The following is a 21,135-nucleotide window of genomic DNA, read 5'->3' on the forward strand; positions in this document are numbered from 1 at the left end:
GTGCAACAGTTGACAAAGCAAACAAAGAAAAAATAAGTGTGTCTAGATTGAAAAAGTAAACTGAAGGAGTTGAACTGAGATGTTTAGAGGTTTCCAGCAGTGCTCAAAGTAAGTTCAGGTCCGGCAGTGGATCACAGGGGTCCTTCTTCCAGCTGAAAGTGATCAAGAAAGAAATGCCTGCTCTTTCTCCGGGTTTTATGAACTGCCAAGATTCCAGAGACTTCATTTTATATACAACTAGCATTACCCTCCTATACCAGGGTCAACAAATTATGGCCCGTAGAGCCTGAAACCTGGTTTTGTATAGACTTCCAAGCTAAGAACTGTTGCTACAGTTTTAAAGGGTTAACAAAAAAAAAAAAAAGAAAATGCAAGAAAGTCTAAAAGTGTCTGCCCTTTACAGGGAAAGTTGGCCGGTCCTTGTCCTCAATTATTAAAAATTACTAAAACCTTGTATTTAAAAACTCAACTTGGCATGTTATTTGAATGTACTGTCATCCTTCACTATCCCTAGAGGATTGGTTCCATGCCTCCCTCCATCCACCTCCCACAGATAACAAAATCCACAGATGCTCAAGTTTCTAATATAAAATGGCAGAATATTTGCATATAACCTATGCGCATCCTCCTGAATATCATCTCTACATTACTTACCATACCTAATATAAAATAAATGATATGTAAATTGTTATAGTGTGCTGTGTTTTATTTGTATTTTTTATTTTTTAAATTTTTCTGAATATTTTTGTTCCATGGTTGGTTGAATCCATGCAGAACCCACGGAAATGGAGGATCTGCTGTAGTCACTACATTGTTAAGTCTATCTAGTAAAATATTTAACAATGTTACAAAATTTTCATTGAACATGCATGCATGTACACTGAGTTGAATTTATTTGATTCTCAGGTTATTCACCCATCATAGGTGCTGGCTTGAGTACCTCATTTTCATCTGTTGCTCTTATACTAATTTAGAAACAAAATACTTTTTCATTGTTTTGGATAAGCATTTTTATAGCATATTTGCTGCAAAAATATTGTTAGCACTCTATTATTTTATTACTCTCTGGTTTTTGGCTATCTCCTAAGTTCTTCCTCTTCTAGAAGGCATGGAGAGTAGGATATGTGGGTTCACAGGATCTTCTGCCACACCCCAATTGACCATATTCAAAAATGCTTGAGAAAAATAAGCTTAGAGAAAGGGAGATAAGAGGTTTCTAGTCAGATGACAAGCAGTATGGTGATCTGGAAAAATAAAAAATCCTCCTACTTTCTCCCAAGTCCAGTCTGTAGGATTTCACTTCATCATCTAGGCTTAGGTGCTATGAATTTATAGGACAGTCATCTTCTATTTTGATTGGCCTAAGTCCAATTAAAGAAAAAAACTCATGAAACAAGCTGCAGTTTTTCCAACCATAAAAAGAATTATTTAAGCATAAACAGTTTCTTGAAGAAAAGTTCATCTAATGCATAGAGATAGGATTAAATCAACATGCGTCTCTATGAGAATACAAAGAAAAAATTATTTTGGCATTATCTACAATTTTGAACTATCTGTACCACTACTCACTTCCACAGACCTGACTTTAAAGAGTATGTTACATTTTTTCATAACAGAAAAAGAATACCATTTCCTACACATCCAAAAATGAGGCACTACTGGGTCATCAAAAACAAAACAGTGTCCCATTTCTGGCTCTTCAGCTATAGCAATGAAGACCCATTCTATTCCACATGGATCTGCTGCCATCTAGTGGATTATTTAAGAAAAAAAGCTTTACAGTAAAGAATAGTTTGTCATAAAATTGTAGGCTGAATTTGGTATCAGGGGCTATTAATACATAATGTTACCACCTGTCAGAGTTCACCAGCGAATGGATGCTGTCTGACAAATGAGACTGGCCAGGCTGTGGCGGCATGGCAGATCAACCTAACACACACACAGAGTACCTTCAAAGAACTGTCTCCAAATAACTAGGAATAGCTGTCTTCTCTTTTAGCAGAAAACATCTGTTTTCAACATAAAATAACCAACTTGTAACAACCAAACATAGAAAAAAATAATGGTTAGTAAAATCCCTGGACAGGTGATTTTGAGATTCCAACACAGACTTAGCCACATCACACTGAGGAAAGAAGTACAATTGAAGGCTGACCAGCAAGCACAGTTGGAGCCAGAAAGCCTGATTTGGAAACCTTATCTCACTTCTTCCTGGCTGCTGACCCTGGACAATTTACCTAACGTCCCCAAGCTATAATTGCTTCAACAGTGAGAAAGCACCTATTTCTCAGTTGTCATAAACTTTAACCAAGAACAATATAGGTAGGCACCGTGTACTGGATATAGCAAGAGTTCAACAGAGTCTGTTGTTCTCTTGAAGGTCAGAAATGAATTAATAAGAATATTCTTATTAACATTGTTTTATTAAAATGCCACTTTATTGAGGTACAGCTGACAAAGTGCATATATATAAACTACAGTTTTACAAGTTTGGACATATGTGTACATCTGTAAAACCATCATCACACTTAAGACAGTTATTAGATTCTTCACCCTCAAAAGGTTCCTTGTTGTAGTTTGCAATTTCCTCCCTTCTGCATATATCTGTTCCTTCCTCCCTTCATCACCAAGCAATCACTAATATGCTTTCTTTATGTTATTTTGCATTTTCTGAAGTTTTATATCAATGTAATCACGGAGTATTTACTCTTTTTTGAAAAAGTGTGGTGTCTGGCTTAAGTTAGCCTAATTATTTTATGATTCATCCATGCTGTATATATCAACAGTGCATTTCTTTTATTGCTGAGTATCCCACTGGATGATACAACACAACTTGTTTATTCACCTATTGAAGGACCTTTGTGTTGTTTCCCGTTTTTGTCCATTACAAATAAAGCTCCTAGTAGTATCTGTCTACAAGTCTTTATATCGGCATATATTTAATTTTTATGTGTGAATAAACAGGAGTAGAATGCCTGGATAGTACGATAGGTGTTACATTTAGTTTTCTTAAAACAGCCAAACTATTTGACAAAGCGGTTCCATTTTACACTTCCACCAGCAGTGTATGAAAGCTTCTGTTCCTCAACATCCTCTCCAGTACTTGGTACGTTCAGTCTTTTAAATTTTGTCAACTAGGTTAACAGTGGTATCTGTGTGTTTAATTTGTATTTTCCTAATAACTAAGGATGCTAAGTATCCAAACATCCATAGTTGAGATGGTAAATATGTGCTATTTACCATCTGAATATCTTCTTTGTTGAAGTGTCCGTTCAAATAACAATACTGTCTTCTGATGCATGATCAAGGTATATCTTCCCACTTGTATAGGCTTTCTTTAATTTCAGCAATATTTTGTATTGTTCAGTGTTCAAGTATTTCACTTATTTTGCCCCCTAAGTATTTCATAATGTTTGATGTTATTGTAAATGCCAGCTTTTTAAATTTCAAATTTTTATTTTGATTGCTCATTGTCAGTATAGAGAAATACAATTTATTTTTGTACATTGATCATATATTTTGCAACCTTACTAAATTGACTTTTTTGTTCTAGTAGACTTTTTTAAATTGTAGATTCCATCAGATTTTCTAGACATTTATGTCTATGAAAACAAATGGTTTTAACTCTTTTCCTAATGTGAAGACCTTTTATTTGTTTATATTATCCATCTGCACTAGCTGGATCCTCCAGTACAATTCTGAATAGAAGTGGTGAGGGCAGACATCCCTGTCTTGTTCCTGATCTTATAAAGGAAAGTATTCATCTTTCACCATTAAGTGTGACACTGTAAGTTTTCATAGGTGCTCTTTTGTCAGGTTAAAGAGTTCACTTCTACTCCTAGTTTACTGATAATTATTGTTAGGAATGGAAGTAGAATTTCTCAAATACTTTTTCTGCATCTAATGAGATGATTATATAGGTTTTCTTTTTAAAGTTTGTTAATATAATGAACACCACTGATTGCTCTTTGAATATTAAACCAACCCTGAATTCCTGGGATATACTCCACTTGTTATATCCTTTCAAAATATTGGTGGATTTGATTAAATTTTGTTTAAATTTTTTGCATTTATGTCATGAAATGAAATTGATATGTAGTTTTTTTTTTTCTGGTTTTTTTTTGTTTTTTTGAGACGGTGTCTCACTCTGTCACGCCCAGCCTGGAGAGCAGTGGCGTGACCTCGGTTCACTGCAACCTCCCGCTCCCAATTCAAGCGATTCTCCTGCCTTAGTCTACCAAGTAGCTGGTGCCCACCACCACTGCCAGCTAATTTTTTGGATTTTTAGTAGAGACAGAGTTTCACCATGTTGGCCAGACTGGTCTTGAACTCCCAACATCAGGTGATTCACCAGCCTTGGCCTCTCAAAGTGCTGGGATTACAAGCGTGAGCCACTGCACCCAGCCTAGTGTTCTCTTCTTTTACTGTCTTTATCTGGTTTCAATATAAGGATTATATTGACCTGATAAAATGAAGTCTTCAATTTTTTGAAACAGTTTGTGTACAATTAGCTAAATATTTGATAGATTACACTAGTGAAGATATTTGAGTCTGGTTCTTTGTGAGAAGGTTTTAAGTTGTAATTTCAATTTGCTTAATATAGAGCTAGGCAGGTTACTGACTTCTTTTTGAGTGAACTTTGATAATTTGTGTCTATCAAGGAATTTATCCATTTCATCTAAGATGTCAACTTTATTGTCATAAAGTTGTTTATAATATTCCCTTAATTGCAGCCACAAAAAAAAAAAAGAAAAGAAAAAAACCGAGCTCACGTCCTTTGCAGGGATATGGATGAAGCTGGAAACCATCACTCTCAGCAAACTAACACAGGAACAGAAAAGCAAATACTGCATGTTCTCATTCATAAGTGGGAGGTGAACAATGAGAACACATGGACACAGGGAGGGGAACATCACACATCGGGGCCTGTTAGGGGATGGAGAGCAGAGGAAGGAGAGCATTAGGACAAATGCCTAATGCACGTGGGGCTTAAAAACTAGATGACGGGCTAGTAGGTGCAGCAAACCACCATGGTACATGTATACCTATGTAACAAACCTGCACGTTCTGCACATGTCCCAGAACTTAAAGTAAAATAAATAAAATAAAAACCATTTAAAGTAAAATAAATAAAATAAAAACCATTTCAAAGGAAAAAAAATCCTTTAAATGATAGATTCTGTAATGTACAGAATTGATGTAAATATGTATAGATTTTTACATATAAAAATATGTAGAATTTGTAATAGATCATCTCTCTCACTCCTGATATTAGTAATTTGTTTCTTCTATTTTTTTCATATTCAGTCTGGTTAGAGGTTTATCAGTTCTATTGATCTCAAAGAAATAGCTTTTGGTTTCATTGATTTTTTTTTTTCCCTTCGATTTCCACTATGACTGAATTTCATTTTTCCTGCTGACTTTGTAATTTCAGTTGTTTTTACTAAATTTCTTAGTGTGAAAACTGAGGTCATGATTTGAGACCTGTCTTCTTTTCTAATGCAGGTATTTAGTGCTCCCTTAAGTACTGAGTTAATACCATCCAACAAATTTTGATATGTGATGCTTTCATTTACATTCAGTTCAGAATATTTTCCAATTCCTCTGTTTGGCCTTCTCTTTGATCCACAGCTTATGTGAAATGTGTTTAGTTTTCAAAGATTTGGGGATTTTCCAGGGATCTTTCTGTTACTGAGTTCTAATTTCATTTCACTGTAGTCAAGGAATAGATCTTGTATGACTTGAATCTTTTAAAGTTTGTTGAAACTCTTGCTTAACGCCAGGAATATAGTCTCTCTTAATAAATGTTCTGGGTGCACTTGAGAAAAATGTGTGTTCTGCTGTTGTTGAATAGACTGTTGTATAAATGGCTGTCACTATCAAGGTGATTAGTACTTTCAATCTTCTGTATCCTGATTTTGTATCTACTTGTTCTATCAATTATTCAGACAGGGGTATTGAAAGCCATAATTGCGGCTTTGTCTATTTTTCCTTGCAGTTTTGTCAGTTTCTGCTCCATGTATTTTGAAGCTGTCTTATGGGGGAGTTCTGTCAGTTTTTTTAAGTGTTCAGCTTCTTATTTACATTTCTTAACTATCTAATGTGAACCATACTTGAGTGCTAATACTTAATAATCTATGATATAATTATAAGAACTACAGAGATGATAAATATCAATTGATACAAGATAGTTATAGCCCGTAATTGGGAGGGAGGAGTCAGCTACTATGTGACAGTGACATGTATCTAGTAGCTGCATATAAGTGACATATTTAAAACAGGACTAGAAAAAAAAACTTAAATATTAAAAGAAACAAACTCTGTTTTAGACTCCAATCTTTCCTCGTCTATCAAGCCCTCTATCTTTGTCAGAGGGTGGTTTGGAGTATTAAACAAGATGATATAGGCCAGGCGCAGTGGCTGATGCCTGTAATCCCAGCATTTTGGGAGGCCAAGGTAAGCAGATCACTTGAGACCAGGAGTTTGAGACCAGTCTGGCCAACATGGCGAAAACCCATCTCTTCTAAAGATACAAAAATTAGCCAAGCGTGGTGGCACATTCCTGTAGTCCAAGCTACTCGAGAGGCTGAAATAAAAGAATAGCTTCAACTCAGACGAGGAAGTTGCAGTGAGCCAAGATTGTGCTGCTGCACTCCAGCCTAGGTGACAGAGGGAGACTCTGTCTTAAAAAAAATAAATACATACATACATATATATATATATATAAACATTTTAGAAATGGCACAGATCTTTGTAAGAATAAAAGTACAAGATGGTATTACTAATAAGTCTTGGACAATTAGAGTTAGGATCCGGTTTCATTATATGGTACAATGTGCAGAGAAAAATGTATCATTAGAAATATCCACGTCTATCTATTTCTTTTATCAAGAAAAAACAAGAAAAGTGTATTAAAATTCTAAGAAGCGTATCACAAGTGGAAAACTTTCCTGGAGAATCTGAAGGATGGCTACCAAAACAATTTTGGCTTCTCCCCTCTAGCATTAGCATATCTCATGGTCTGTCTTATGACCTGAAGAGAACACGTGTCTTCTTTGTGAGCAAAAGCACTGATCCAAACTGCAGAGACAAGAAGGGGTGGAGGGAGATGGAGAAGGATCTTCTAAAGGATGAGTCTCGAGGCTGGAAGCTCAATGGAGAGTGTCCACCCGCAGGGCCCAACTACACTGGCTTCCTGTGCTCCCCTTCCCAGCACAGAATATCCGAAGGCATAGCCCGCTTCCACAAAGCAATCTCAAATTTACAACACATTTAATTTTCACTTTGTCATTAGTTTTCTTCCCAGATACTTTAAAGGCAGAAAGGCATAAAGGTCAAATCAGTGGAAATTTTGGGCATTTTAAAGCTACTGTAGATTAATAAAGGGTTAAATCTGAGGGCACCGTTCTTAAAAATAAAGTATAAAAACAAGTCATCTAAAATTGTATGTAAACAATAATTTGGACTTCTAGATGGCTGGAACATTACAAGCTGGGTCTTTTAGCAAATTTATTCACCCTAACACTTTTCACATGGACCTGCTCAGTTTACCTGCTCTGAGGTAGTCTGGAATCAGAAGCAACAACGGTTCCACGAAAATGTGATTTGTGTAAGAAGCAAACAGGTAAGGACTGGGCAGTGGTGAGGCCCTGAGCCCTGCAGTTCCCCAACCCCGCTGACACATCTTTTGCCCATCATAATGAGCTTCCTTCCTGTCATCCACTCAAGGGCCCAATAATTCTCCGACTGCTGCAAAAGCAGCTGAACTCTTGTCGCGAGTTCCCCTCTAGTTTACAGGCAGTGATTCCCAAACCTTTTACTTCAGTCATTTCTGATCAGTTCTAACTGCCAACACATGCTGGCAGCTGTATCTAAAACACTGAAAATCGATTTCTGCTTCTTATAGAAACACAGTAGAAGCATGTTTCTGAATATTCCTCCTTCTTCCCTCCTCAAGGCATATTACAGAATGGTGGAGCAGGGAGAAAAGCCACAAAAATTACATTTCAGAGAAATTAACACAAAATGTGTAAATACGGTAAAATTCTTGAAAACATGTAAATATGGCCAAAAGCAACAGAAAATAGTAGGTCCTGAGCAGGAAGCCGCATGGGTGCGGCGGAGAATAACCGGGGTTGCAGAGCTCCACACTGTCATCAGCAAATCATCAGAAGAGCTGATCCCACCCGGAGCTGGGAATGGGCAGAAGCAGGGATGAGAAGCACCTGGGACTGTGCTGGAAGTGGGAAAAGGAGACACAGAACAGATTCAGGAGGCCATGGGCTGCCGACCCTTCTCAAAAACCAGGGGAACACCTTGGAAAGAGGTGTCTGTGCATCTTGGGGCTGATGCAGTGATTGGGATGACATCAGGGGTGGAGCAGGAAGCCCTCCTACACCAGGCTAGGTGCTGAGAGGCAGAGGAGGAAAGAAACAGTCCTGTCAGGGCAGCACAGCACAGCACAGCAGAGAGAATGGAGCCCTTGAGCAGAGAAACAGGCACTTCCCTCTCCCTCCACTGTAATCTCCTGCCAGGAAAATCAAACTCATTCCATTGAAAAAAAAAAAAAAAAAAAAAAAATGGGGAGAGTAACCACACAAAAGACTATTTTAAAATATGGAAAAGAACAGTAAAACTCCCTAAGAGAACTCGCAGCAGGAAAACATGTTGCCACAAAGTGAATATGGTAAAAATTATACCCCAAAATACCCACAGGATTTAAAAAAAAAAAAAAAAAAAAACTCGATGAAGCAATCACAGTTTAAAGGAAGATCACAAGAGAACTCCTCAGAGACGGCCAGATAACATGCATGCACTGACAAACTAGAGACTGGAGGAACTCAGAAAAGAAGGACAAATTCAAAAATCAAGGCCCCATGAAAAGGAGCACAACAACAGACGGACACACAGAACACATCAGTCCCTATGATCACCACCCACTGCAGGGTTAGTCATTTTTGGTTCCTCGGGCCACCCCTCACTCTTCATTGGTTGTAGTTCCTGGCTCAACGCCATTCTGTCCAGTATGACTCCTGTCTTAATTTTTTTGTGATTTCAATCCACAGGTTGACGATCCTTCCACCATCCTGGCTGGCCTCCATTCTTTCAATGTCTCCTATTGAAATGATCCTGTCCTCCAACCTCCCTGAGCCACACACTCCAAGATCCCATCAAACACCTTCTCATTACCAGGAACTGTCACTCTTCCATCATCTTGGTTTCAGGCAATCTACTTACAAATCACCTGCATGTCCAGCTCAATCTCCTGGCCCCAACTCCAACCTGCCATCCATTGATCCTGCCACTTTGCCATGTTTCCTCACCTCCAATGTCTTCACCCACTCCCTACCCAACTTAAATTCTGGAGTCAGTCATCATATCCAGACTCTTGCATGTATCTTAAGCCCCTCTCCCCCTTCTTAACCACTTGACAAAATCTAAAACTCTGGTTGAGTCCAACATTGCACTGCCTCTGCACCAGCACTGCACTCCTCTCCCCGCAACCCTGGCTCCACCCAGAGTAAAAGTCCTTACACCAGCCTGCAAGGCCCTACCTGACCTGGTCCCAACTCTCTCTCCTTCCTCCTCTCCATTCCTCTAAAGGCCAGGGGTGCTTACATCTGACGGCCCATGGACATGCTATTTCCTCATCTAAAATACTCTTTCCCTAGATACTATGGGACATATTCCCTTCCTTCCTTCAAACATGTGCTCAATGAGGAACTCCTCAGTACGGTCCATCCCGACTCCCCATGCACCCTATTTGTCAAATGCAAACCCCTCTCCAGCACGGTGGATCCTTGCCGGTGTGTTTTTTGTCATTGTTTCTTTTCGTAACACTTAACATCTCCTTCTGACATACTACATAATTTACTTATTTATTTATTTTATGTCTGTCTTCTCTCACTAAAGATTCACTCCATAAAGGCAGATATTTTTATTTTATTCACTGACAAAGCTTTAGCATCCAGACAGTCTCTAGCACATCACAGGTGTTTAATAAATACTCAAGCAGGGAATAAACATAAATGCACAAGTAACACCCTGGTAAAATATACAGCATGATCCAAATGCACCATGTTATATGCACCAGACTCTCCTGGGCTCAAATACCAGCCTTGCCACTTAACAGCTGTACAAACTTGAGCAAGTGACAACCACTCCAAACCTAAATTTTCTCACCTGACCAGGGTGACTGGAAGATCAAAAACAACACACAAAGAAAGGAATAAAAGATACCTAATACAAGGCACAGAGTAAACAATTAAAAATAGTTTTAAAATACTAGCTTACATATCTTCCAGAAAGAGATTACTGAACAAAGCAGGGTATATAGGAAATACCATACAACTAAAATCACTGGATGTACTTGGGCCACCCTGCCCTACTCTCCTCCCATGCCCAGCAGCAAAGCAGTGAACTGGGTATTCACAAATAAGCAGGCCTTGGCTGGATATTTGTTGAAGGCTGCCAAGCAGGAGACTAGGACAGGATCTTGTTGATGTCTGTGGGCATTTTCTTTGACTTTGTATGGAATAAAAGGCAAACTATATCAAAGAAGTGAGTGGCCACACTCAATATCATTAATACATAACTTCAAATAATGATCATGATAATGATACTATAATGAGAAAGAAAAGTAAGAAAAATAAATGTACCAAGACTTGCAGAATAATACCTTGTATGACTTTTAGTTTTTCCTAAACAACTAATAGGCAAACAAATTAATAATTGCTTTAAAAAAAAAAAAAAACCCAGTTTGGATTAAGTATAAAGGGCAATCACTGTTTGACATGGTTTGGCTGTGTCCCCACCCAAACCACATCTTGAATTGTAGCTCCCACAATTCCCACATGTTGTGAGAGGGACCCAGTGGGAGGTAATTGGATCATGAGGGCAGGTCTTTCCTGCGCTGTTCTCATGATAGTGAATAAGTCTCATGAGATCTGATGGATTTTTAAAGGGGCGTTCCCCTGCACAAGTCCTCTCTTGCCTGCAGCCATGTAAGAAGTCCCTATGCTCTTCCTTCGTCTTACGCCATGACTGTGAGGCCTCCCCAGCCACGTGGAAATGTGACTCCATTAAACCTCTTTTTCTTTATAAGCTACCCAGTCTCAGGTATGTCTTTATTAGCAACATGAGAATGGACTAATACACTGTTTAATAAAAACACTATTCAGTAATTGGTCAAAACAACAAAAAGGGATCAAACTGATGAGGGTGATGATTGCCAAAATCACTACAGGAAACCAAAACTAAATGCCAAGCCTAACTCATACTGTTCGATTCCTACTTCAGCACCAAATCAACCAAAATGTACAGAGGATAGCCTCACAGGGCAGTCGAGTAGCCACTACACAACTAACGAATATGTGTAATCAAAGAGAAGCTACCCTGTCACACAATTACTGAGCATAGATTATGTTGGAAGAAAACTAATAATTATTATAGAAATTCTTAAACAAATGTAGTATCAAAACAGACATATGGGGATTTTTATCACATGGTCACCATGACACTTTATCTACAGAGAACTCAGAGGAGTCATTTGTGGCGGCAACACAAATGGTTAAGTTCTCAGGTTTTTAAACATATACACCTAGGACAAAATGTCTGTTAATGGCGAATTAATTAAATGACGCATGGCATAACCACATAAAAAAGTAAGCAACCAATAAGAAGAGAAAAAAAAGTAAGCACCAAAAAACCTGTATAGTGTGATCTCAATTTCATTAAAAAAATGAAAGAATAAAATTATGTGTAAATACTTTTGTAGCCAAGATATATTAAGTTCTTTATCTCTGGGGGCCAAGATTTTAGCAGGAAAGTCAAAAAATAAGTAAACACTAACAGTACTTTAATTTACTGATAAAAGGCATTATAAAAACAAAACAGGTTAATGAGAAAAAGAATGACTGGAGGAAGCAAAACGATAAGGCAAGGAAGACATTGCTAAGGAAGTGAGCTTTGGGCCCTGAGACCTGAATGCCAGAAAGGAACCAGTTACACGCAGAACTGGGAAGATGTCTGAAGCAGAAGAAGAGCAAGTGCAAAGGCCCTGAGGAGAGGATGAGCTGACTGTTCACTAAGCAGAAAGAAGATCTACCTGGTGGAATGTGGAGCAGCAGAGCAGCACCATGGGACAGAGTGGTAGTTGACAAGTGGGGGCAGGGATCAGATCTTGGGGATATTGTGGGGCATGGTGGGGATTTATATCTGATTATAAAAGCCACAGAAGTAACTGTTGCCTTTCAAGCTATAGGATGACATGATTTGATTTATAGTTTTAAAAGTTTACCTTGGCAACTATTTGGAGAAGACTGAAATAGGTGGGAATGGAAGTGAGGAGAACAATGTGGAGACTGCAGACATTCAAAGAAATAGCAGCAGCTTGGGCATATGTGATAATGGCAGAGATGGAGAGACACAGATTTGACCAGCAGAACCACTAAGATTTACACTTATATTGAATACGGGGAATGAAGACATCCACTACTATGGTTTGGGGTTGGAACCAAGGGTAAGAAAGTTCATGTTCAGGGCAGAAGCATGTGTACAGTTCACAGACAGGAGAGTGAGGGATAAAGCTCCCTGAAGCATCCTGGAGCCACATCTTAAAGATTTAGTTCATAAAACAAAGAATTCACTCATATCTGGCCATAAACACCATGTTCAGTCATATAGGAAAAGTCACTGAAGAGAAGAAAAGTTGTCATACTGTTAAAATTTCCTTGGATAAGATATTAACCTTCACATCTATCTCTGCTTTATGTCAGCATGTTAGGCATGAAGAAAATCACAATGAAATAAAAACTACTGAAGTTTTTCTCCTCCAAGGCGGGGAAAAAAAACCACCCACCACATATTTTCAGATGTGCGATCTTAGACATAAATACCTCAAACAGCATTTTAGGAAGGGGGAAGGGACAATTTTTCAACTCTTTTTCCTCAAATAAACTGCCTTTCCATCCCACCAACAGACTACCCCGAAAAAAAGGAAACATTCTTAATTCCTGAGTAAATATACGGTTCCAATAAATTTATTAATTTCTCAGGACTGGAGCTCCTTTTTTAAAAAAATATTTTCCCTGGCACCAAAAAAAAAAAAAAAGCTGATAATATTAGCTTCCCTTTTGTGCAGTCATGTGTTAAAATGCAAAAACAAGTGTCCCCTTCACCAGACCCTAACTAATTAAAAGAACTGTGATCATTCTCAAAAGTAACAAAAGGGCTCACACTTTTATATAGTTTTAATTTCATCTCAAAGTCATAAGAACCTTATGGGGCCAGGAGCCATGCACCAATTCTTAATAAACAATTTTGAAACATACACTCGTAGCATGGGAAGCTAATTACGACACAGAGAAACCAACAGCATCTGTTTCGATTTGAAACTGAAGTCTGTAATCTGTAGGAGAGAGATGATTAAAAATGAAACAAGTGAAGATTCAACAAAAATATTTTTCAGTCACCTTCTCTTAGCACTTATAAGCTTATGTTCATACTTTATGTGCCCCTAGAAGGTTCTGTCTTTCCAAATTTTCTGGAAAAAACACACATACACAAGCCCATGTGATACATGACGCATATTTTAGCAGAAACTTCTATACTCATACACTCGGATGAGTAGATTTTATGTATCCAATATATCTGTTTTAATCACTTTCCAACTTTAGTCACACTACATCCTCCTCTTTCAGGTTATTATTTTAAAAAGAAATACTCATATGCAAGAATTCACATTAGCACAAGTGGAAAGGCTTACCATGTTATTTAGGGGTTAGGGAAATTTTTATCTCAAGGACTATGTTTCACAGTCAGCTATTCTCATTTCTATTCACCAATATCCTTCAATACAAAATTAATTCTGACAGGATTCAAACCTCTGTGCTCCAACTTTACCATCTCCTAACACTTAAAAATAATACATAAGCCTTGGTGGAACTCTAGCTAGTCTTGAGTGTGATGGCCTCTTCTATTATGGGTTTTTATGAGCATGAATTATAGATTCAGATATGGCAATTGGCCTCTTAACAACACAGAATAATTTTGTACCTATTAGAAGAGTTTCAGGACTCTTAAAAAATTTTGGTTACAATTATTGCCTGTTAAAGTTTGAAGAGACCATAATCTAGCCCACAGAAAATACACATGAGAAAACCATGTCCTGGAAGGCTCCAGAGCTTACTCAAGGTCTTACACTGCTTACACTGCTATTTGTATGATTTCAGGAAATGTACATGCAATCACATACAGCTTGCCTGATTAGAAACGTTTCCTATTATCTCACTGATTTCTTTAACTCAGCTACATTCTAAAAACTCTGATTCTAATCAGAGAATCGCAAAAGCAAATCACGAGAAACCTATGACTAAAATGAATAAAAAGCTGTAAACATCAAATGTTGGCAAGGACTTTGAGCAGCAAAATCTCTGATACACTGGCTGTACTCATGTCTGGTACAACCACTTCAGGACACTGCTTAGCTGTTATCCACAAAAGCTGAACATACACATATCCTATCAGCCAGTAACCCAATTCCTGCACATACATGCACCAAAAGAACATATAACAATGTTCAGGGAAGCACTGTTCATCCTAGCAAAAAATAAAAACAAAATTAAAAAATGGAAACACTACAAACAGTAGAAAGAATAAATAAAGTGTGGTATGTTTAAATGTGGAATACTATACAGGAATGAAAACAAATGACCTGCAGCTACATGGATGAATTCCACAAACACAATGAAAGAAGCCCAACAAAAAATAATTCTACTTGATTATTCATTCTATTAGACTAAGAAAAGGAAAATTAGTCAATGATGCTAACAGTCAGGACACTGGTTATCTCTGAAGGGCATGGAGGGGTGTAAGCACAATAAGGGTTTTAGGGGGCTAAGTAATGTCCTATTTCTTGTATGATGGAGAATTCATTGAGCTATACACAAATAATTTGTCTAGTACTCAATGTATACATTATACTTCCATTTTTTAAAAGTCTGAAAAAACAAGCCCGTGTTTACTTATGTGATGTATTTTGATATATTGATTCTGCTGCTTTTTAAAACCTGAGTTTCTCTGTGTGTTCTCAAGATATTTTTCTACATTGTTCGTGTTTGGGGAAGGATGAATGGCCCCTGTGAAAATGCCTACTCTGGGTTTACCTTTATGATAGGTACCTTATACCTATATGACGACCGAGCCTATCATATAGGTAAACCCACAAAGGCTTGCTTATCCTTATACTATACATCACAGCTAGGAGTATGTCTGATAGAAAATATGGAGAAATGATAGAAGGTAAATGGACATAGATGTTGCTAATAAAAATGTCACTTTTGAACATCTCAATCCAAAGTTTGAAAACTAAATCTAAGCATTTCTAAGAGGCATGATGATCTTCTAGACCTGTGAAGACCTAAACAAACAGTTTTGTTTGCCTGCCAACTCCAGTCTACTTGGAATGGTTGCCTGGAGCCTCGGGTTGAAAAAGACTGGATGGCATGCTAGGCCAGCAACAGAGAATACTGTCTATGCCATGGGCAAAAGACGGAGCATGTGTGGCACGAGGGCCTTGCTGGCTGTTATGGAGTCAACACTTTCTCTCATAGGACAAAAATATTTTCTTAATCATTTTAAACTGTCTACAGAACCTGTAATAAAGTCATAGCTTGTTATAACTATTTAACAGTTTTATTATTTTAATACAATTACATTTCTAATCTATTTTACATGTAAGCATTTACAATATTCAAATATTTTATGCTTAATATAAACTCTATCATTATAATATGGTTTAAATGCTTTACTAGTGAAACAGATTCAAAAAACTACAGATGATCTTTAACAGAAAATGGTTTAAAATATTTTTGACTGCCATTTTCTTTTTTTTGGTATAAACTAAACCATATAACTTAATATTTTATAAGTGTTTATTTATTTCATCAAAACTAATGTGAAAATAAACTTTCCCACCACAACATTCAAGAAGACTTTAGCTTTAGTTTGACAGATGCTGCTCATATTCTAATTACAGGTTACTTACAGCATCTTCTCTTTAGTTTTCTTTTGTAATATCAGATAATTGTACTGACACAATTTCAAAAGTTGCAAATGTAGTGTGAAGAGAACCTAAATGCAGTGCAAAGTATCATTTTATTCAGTCGCACCCAGTATTATTAGCATTACCAAATGGGGAAAAAAGTGAACTGAAATTTCACACTTCTGCCTTTCACTTCCACGTGATTTCTGCATAGCCCTTATCAGTACACATTCTTGACAGTAGTTAGATTTTTAACAATATTTTATCTAATCTAAACTCCCCTTCATTTAGACATTGAATCTCAAAATTAGAAAAAGTACAGTGATGACTGGTTTCACTAAATTCGTTACCCTAAATCTTAAATGTATACTCAACACATGTGCTAAACCCCCTTCTTTCCCTCCCATTCTCTATCTGATGACCTTGTTTCCCATTTCATTTAAGAACAGACCACTCAAACAGGAAATCTATGTTTGCCCACCACGTTTCCATCTGTTCTACACGTAGCCTCGCCTCTATACAGTGGATGAAATGTGAACCACTTTCTAGTGGTCCATTCCCATGCCCTCTCACTTTCAAAACATTTCCTTTGCAATTATACTCTTACGAGAATTTCTCTGTTGCAGTGTAAAACGGAACCCTTTCTTTGATCCTCTTCCTACTTTCATGGCAGAGTCTGCTAGTTGCCTACTAAATATTGATTCTCTCACCCTTCTTTCTCAAATAGAATAATCCCCAATTTTAGTGAGCACACTGAAATCCTGCTAAGATGTTTTCAGCCTCTCTGGCAGCTAGGTGTAGCCACATGATCAATTACATAAGCAGAGGTGAAGAGGAAATCTGGAAAGTCTCTATAAAATGGAAACAGTGGGTGCTTCTCCTTCCCTTCCTCCATCTACACTTGCAATATGGCTATGAGAACATTATTTTCAAAGTCACCAGTTTACCAAATCCAATTATCTGCTTGTACCTTAGTCTCTCAGCGGCATTAGAGACAGATAATGCCCCACTCATTCTTGAAACATTCTTTGTTTAATTTCTAGAAATCTACCACATCTTGATTTTTATCTTACCTCACAGGTCACTCCTTAGAGTCTTCATGCTACTTTCCTGATTTCAACATTTTTTGATGTTCCAGGCCTCTTCTCTTTACTCACTCTTACATGATTACTTTACACTCATGGTGTTAAATACCATTTATACTGTGACGACACTCTGACTTCCAAATTCCTGTATCTAAAGTAGATGCTTGATATCTCCACTTAGATATCTAAATGATATCTCAAAATATACTTAGTCAAAACAAAACTCTCCCCTACTTGTCCTGAACTATAGTCCCTCCCATCTCAGTACACATTTGCCACCAACTAGTTGGTTGCTCAATGCAAAAACTATGGAGTCATCTTTAACTCCTTGCTTTCTTTACCATCCCTACCCACATGCATCAGCAAGTCCCGCTGGCTCTACCTCCAAAATACACTCATTGCTTCTCTGCATCCCCACTGCCATCACCCTGGTGCAAGCCAGCATCTCTCTCCCCAGACCTCTGTGATGACCAGCATACCTCCCTGCTATTCCCCCAATGTCTATTTTCTAAGCAGCAGCCAAAGTAATTTTTTCACAATGTAGATCTGATTATGTTTCTCCCCTGCTTAAATGCCTCCAGTGATTTCCACTGCCTCGTAAAATGAAATCTAAACTCCCTGAATGACCTGCAAGGCCCCAGCTGACCTACCAGACTCCTCTGGTTTCATCTCCTGGCACTCTTTCCCCAGATGCTGTGCTTCAGCCACGTAGGCTTTTTCCCTTTTCCTTATTTTCTGAGTATTTCAAGCCCAGGTCTGCTTTTGAATTTTTAATACTAGTTATTCCTTCGGTCTGAAATGCCCTTTCTCTGAATCTTCTCACTACCAGTCCCTCTTCATCCTCAAAGACCATCTAAAGTAAAGGCAGCTTCCCCGGTCACTTGCTCTCACCTCACTTTCACTGTACTTTCTTTACAGAAAATTAAGTTGCTCATTATTTCTCCTTACTACACTGTAAACTACAATGAGAATAGGACCTTACAGATTGTTTACTGCTACATTCCTATAGTTTGGAACAGTATCTAGCAAGTACTATGTGCCCCCAAAATTATTTGTGGAATGAATCCCAACACAATATCAAAATTAAAACCCTCTTAGTCTGAACCATTATTCCTATGTTTAAAATTCTTATTAACAAATCTGAGAAATACCTGACCATCCTTTTTCTGGTCACTGATAAGGAATCTCATTCCTCCTGAGGGAGGCAATTCTCCCTTAACAACTTGGATTATTCAAAAGCGCTTCCCCCTTCTCAAGTTGAAATCTGACTACCTGTAGCTTTTGTACACTTGTGGAGGCTCCTACGTTCATGCAGAACATATGGCTTCTGTTTCACACATGACAGTGATTCAAATATCTGGAGATGGTAACTGTACCTTCACCTGCATGAACAGTCCCAGTCTTAACAGCTCTTCACATAGACTGTGGAGTATCATCGCCAGCCCTTCACATGCTCCAAGAGTGCCCCGAATGTACTCACACACTTAGCTACTAACTGTGCCAAAAATATTCAACTCTGGCCCAGTTTGTCACTTCTCATCCACTGAATCAACTGATCTCTTTCTTAGGGAACATGGCCTGATTTAAGTCAACGCTTTTCTCCTTCCAGTTCATGTTCACACACAATCTTCAATCCATGTATCTTTCATACTAACTACTGCAATCTCAGTACAGGACAGTCATTCCTCATCCTCAATTCCTGACACTGTTTAGCTTTCCCAACACAGGATGCTTATTCTAGTCTTTGGAGGAAGGCCTCTTGGCCTCCTTTCTTGCATAAAGGTCCTAATTTTCCACATATGTAATTAGAATTATAAACTTCCTTAATTTTTGCACAGGTAGCCAGATACACTTGGGGCAGATCAGTGTTATTTCTAATCAGCAGCAAGGGAGCCATTAAAAAAAGAAAGAAAGAAAAGAAAAGATAAGAAAAGAGGCTCTTCTGTGGCCACCATCAGAACAGATCTGATGCCAGAGGAGCAAAGCAGAGCCAATGCTGGTGGCCTGTGACAAACTGCCGCAGTTCTCAGTGTACCGTTCCTATATTCCCTGCTGTGGACAACACGGTGCCTGGCACTGTGCACTTTCTTGTTCTTCCAGGAATAGGTAAAAAACCCAGAAATCTCCCAAATCAGAATAAGGGTTATTTTATACCATTGTACACAGCAGCACCTTTTTAGAGTCTAGTTTTATTCTCTTTGCTCCTAAAACACACTGGCATCTCATTTAAATCATTCAGGTAGAGGAACAGCTGTTGGGGAGTTAATGATTAGGTAAAGAAACACAGTATGGTCATTTGAAAACATTATTTCTGCCATGTGTTAACATTCTGTAAAAAAGAATAGCCTTGTAAGGAAGTAGGCTGAAGAATAAAACTGTATTAACATACTCTGAAGGATGAAAGAGTTCAGGTAATGCCCCGAGGGCCAAACACTGAGAGCAAGATGACTAGATGCACCTGATTAGCCATAATTTAGAAACAAAAAACAAAGTTTAAAAAAAAAAAAAAAAACTTACCTGCTCCAATCTGCTATAATGATTTTTTTTAATACATATCCTGACGATGAGCAGTTCTGAATGAAGTATCACACTGCATCAGTCTACTGGTATTCTATCTCTGACAAGTATAGCAAAGAGTAGTTTGTGTGGAATGCAGGTCTGATTTTCTATAATATCTTCCTCAATAGACTAAAACTTCCCTCCTTAGGTCTTCTTGCTCCTTAATAAGGTACCACATACCTGCCTGTCCTAAGATTAACCTAACCCATATCCAGTTAGATTTTACTTTTAATAAGCTTTATGTTCCTTAAGCCCTTGGTAGTGCTACCTGGTTCCAAACCTATGAGACTGAGTCATCAGGTCTCATCATCTCATCTAGAACCAGATAGCTTTAAAGCAGATATAAGAATCCATTATCCTTTTAAATCTTTATTTTATTTAATGAAATAATGTATTATGTGCCTGGCCCTGACTTCCTATGGAAAAATGCAGTAAGTGTTATCTCAAATATAATTCTCTTGCATTCATTCTAAAGAGTGTGAGCCCTTTAAAACCTGTTGTTAGAGGAATGTTCCTCCCTCTCTCAGAGTTGTGCTTTTATGAACCTCTACCAAGTTCAGTTAAGAGTGGATACAAACAGTGAAGTCCATTTAAAACTCAACTCACAACATTGCGTGATCTTCTGGATGTTGGAAGAGATCCTCTGGGCCAGTTGGGCGGGGTCACCACCAACTCCTGGAGTGTAAGACATGGCTGATGTGCTTATTCGCTAATTTCATCAGATGTTGGTAGGCTGTGCAGTTTTCTAAGCAGTCACCTAAATAATATAAAAGGCACACAATTATATTTTTTAAGTTACTGGCTTACATTTTCCAAATTAACAAACTGTTGAAATCTGGCAAAGTGACATATCAAATAGCAAAACTCTCATGTCTATTAAAAAAACTGGACTTCAAAGGACAGAGTCATGTTAAACACATCAAACAATTAAAATAAGGTTTAAATTGCATATTCCCTTTGAAAACGTCTTTGATCTCTTAAAGAAAAATTACTAAATCCCTTTCCTGTATATAATTTTAGTTGTTGACATATTTTTTCCTTAACTAAACCCCAAACAATTATAAGGCAGGGCCCACATGCTATTTATCTTTCTCCAATATTAAAAACAACTCTTAGCACACACAGGCATTTAAATATTGATTAAATGGAACACAGACTCCAGCCTATCCCCAGAAATTTCACTGTATTAGGTTGGTGCAAAAGTAATCGCGGTTTTTACCATTACTTTTAATCGTGGTTTTTGCCATTAAAAGTAACGGTAAAAATGGCGATTACTTTTGCACCAACCTCAATATCTAATTTAACAAACACACAGGACTTGCTCAGGAATGTATGGTTAATAGGGCTCTAATTTTAATGGAAAAGGTTAAATTTGAAATAGCAGAGCCAACTACTGAGAAGCAAATGTCATATAAAATGTTTATCAAACCTTCCTGACAGAGGAAGGAG

The 21,135-nt window shown here is 37.8% G+C and overlaps 1 protein-coding gene across 2 annotated transcripts in view; it reads right to left on the reverse strand.

Moving 5' to 3' along the window:
• STX7 (syntaxin 7) overlaps window positions 1-21,135 on the reverse strand; it is a 52,575-nt gene that overhangs the window by 22,438 nt on the left and 9,002 nt on the right. For both annotated transcript variants that reach the window (XM_023230574.2, XM_023230575.1), the window contains exon 2: window positions 20,293-20,443. In XM_023230574.2, coding sequence (XP_023086342.1) covers window positions 20,293-20,377 — 85 coding nt within the window. In that variant the 5' untranslated portion in view covers window positions 20,378-20,443. The remainder of the gene's footprint in view (window positions 1-20,292; window positions 20,444-21,135) is intronic.

Source organism: Piliocolobus tephrosceles, chromosome 5 (genome assembly GCF_002776525.5).
Source record: "Piliocolobus tephrosceles isolate RC106 chromosome 5, ASM277652v3, whole genome shotgun sequence".
NCBI classification, from domain to species: Eukaryota; Metazoa; Chordata; class Mammalia; order Primates; family Cercopithecidae; genus Piliocolobus; species Piliocolobus tephrosceles.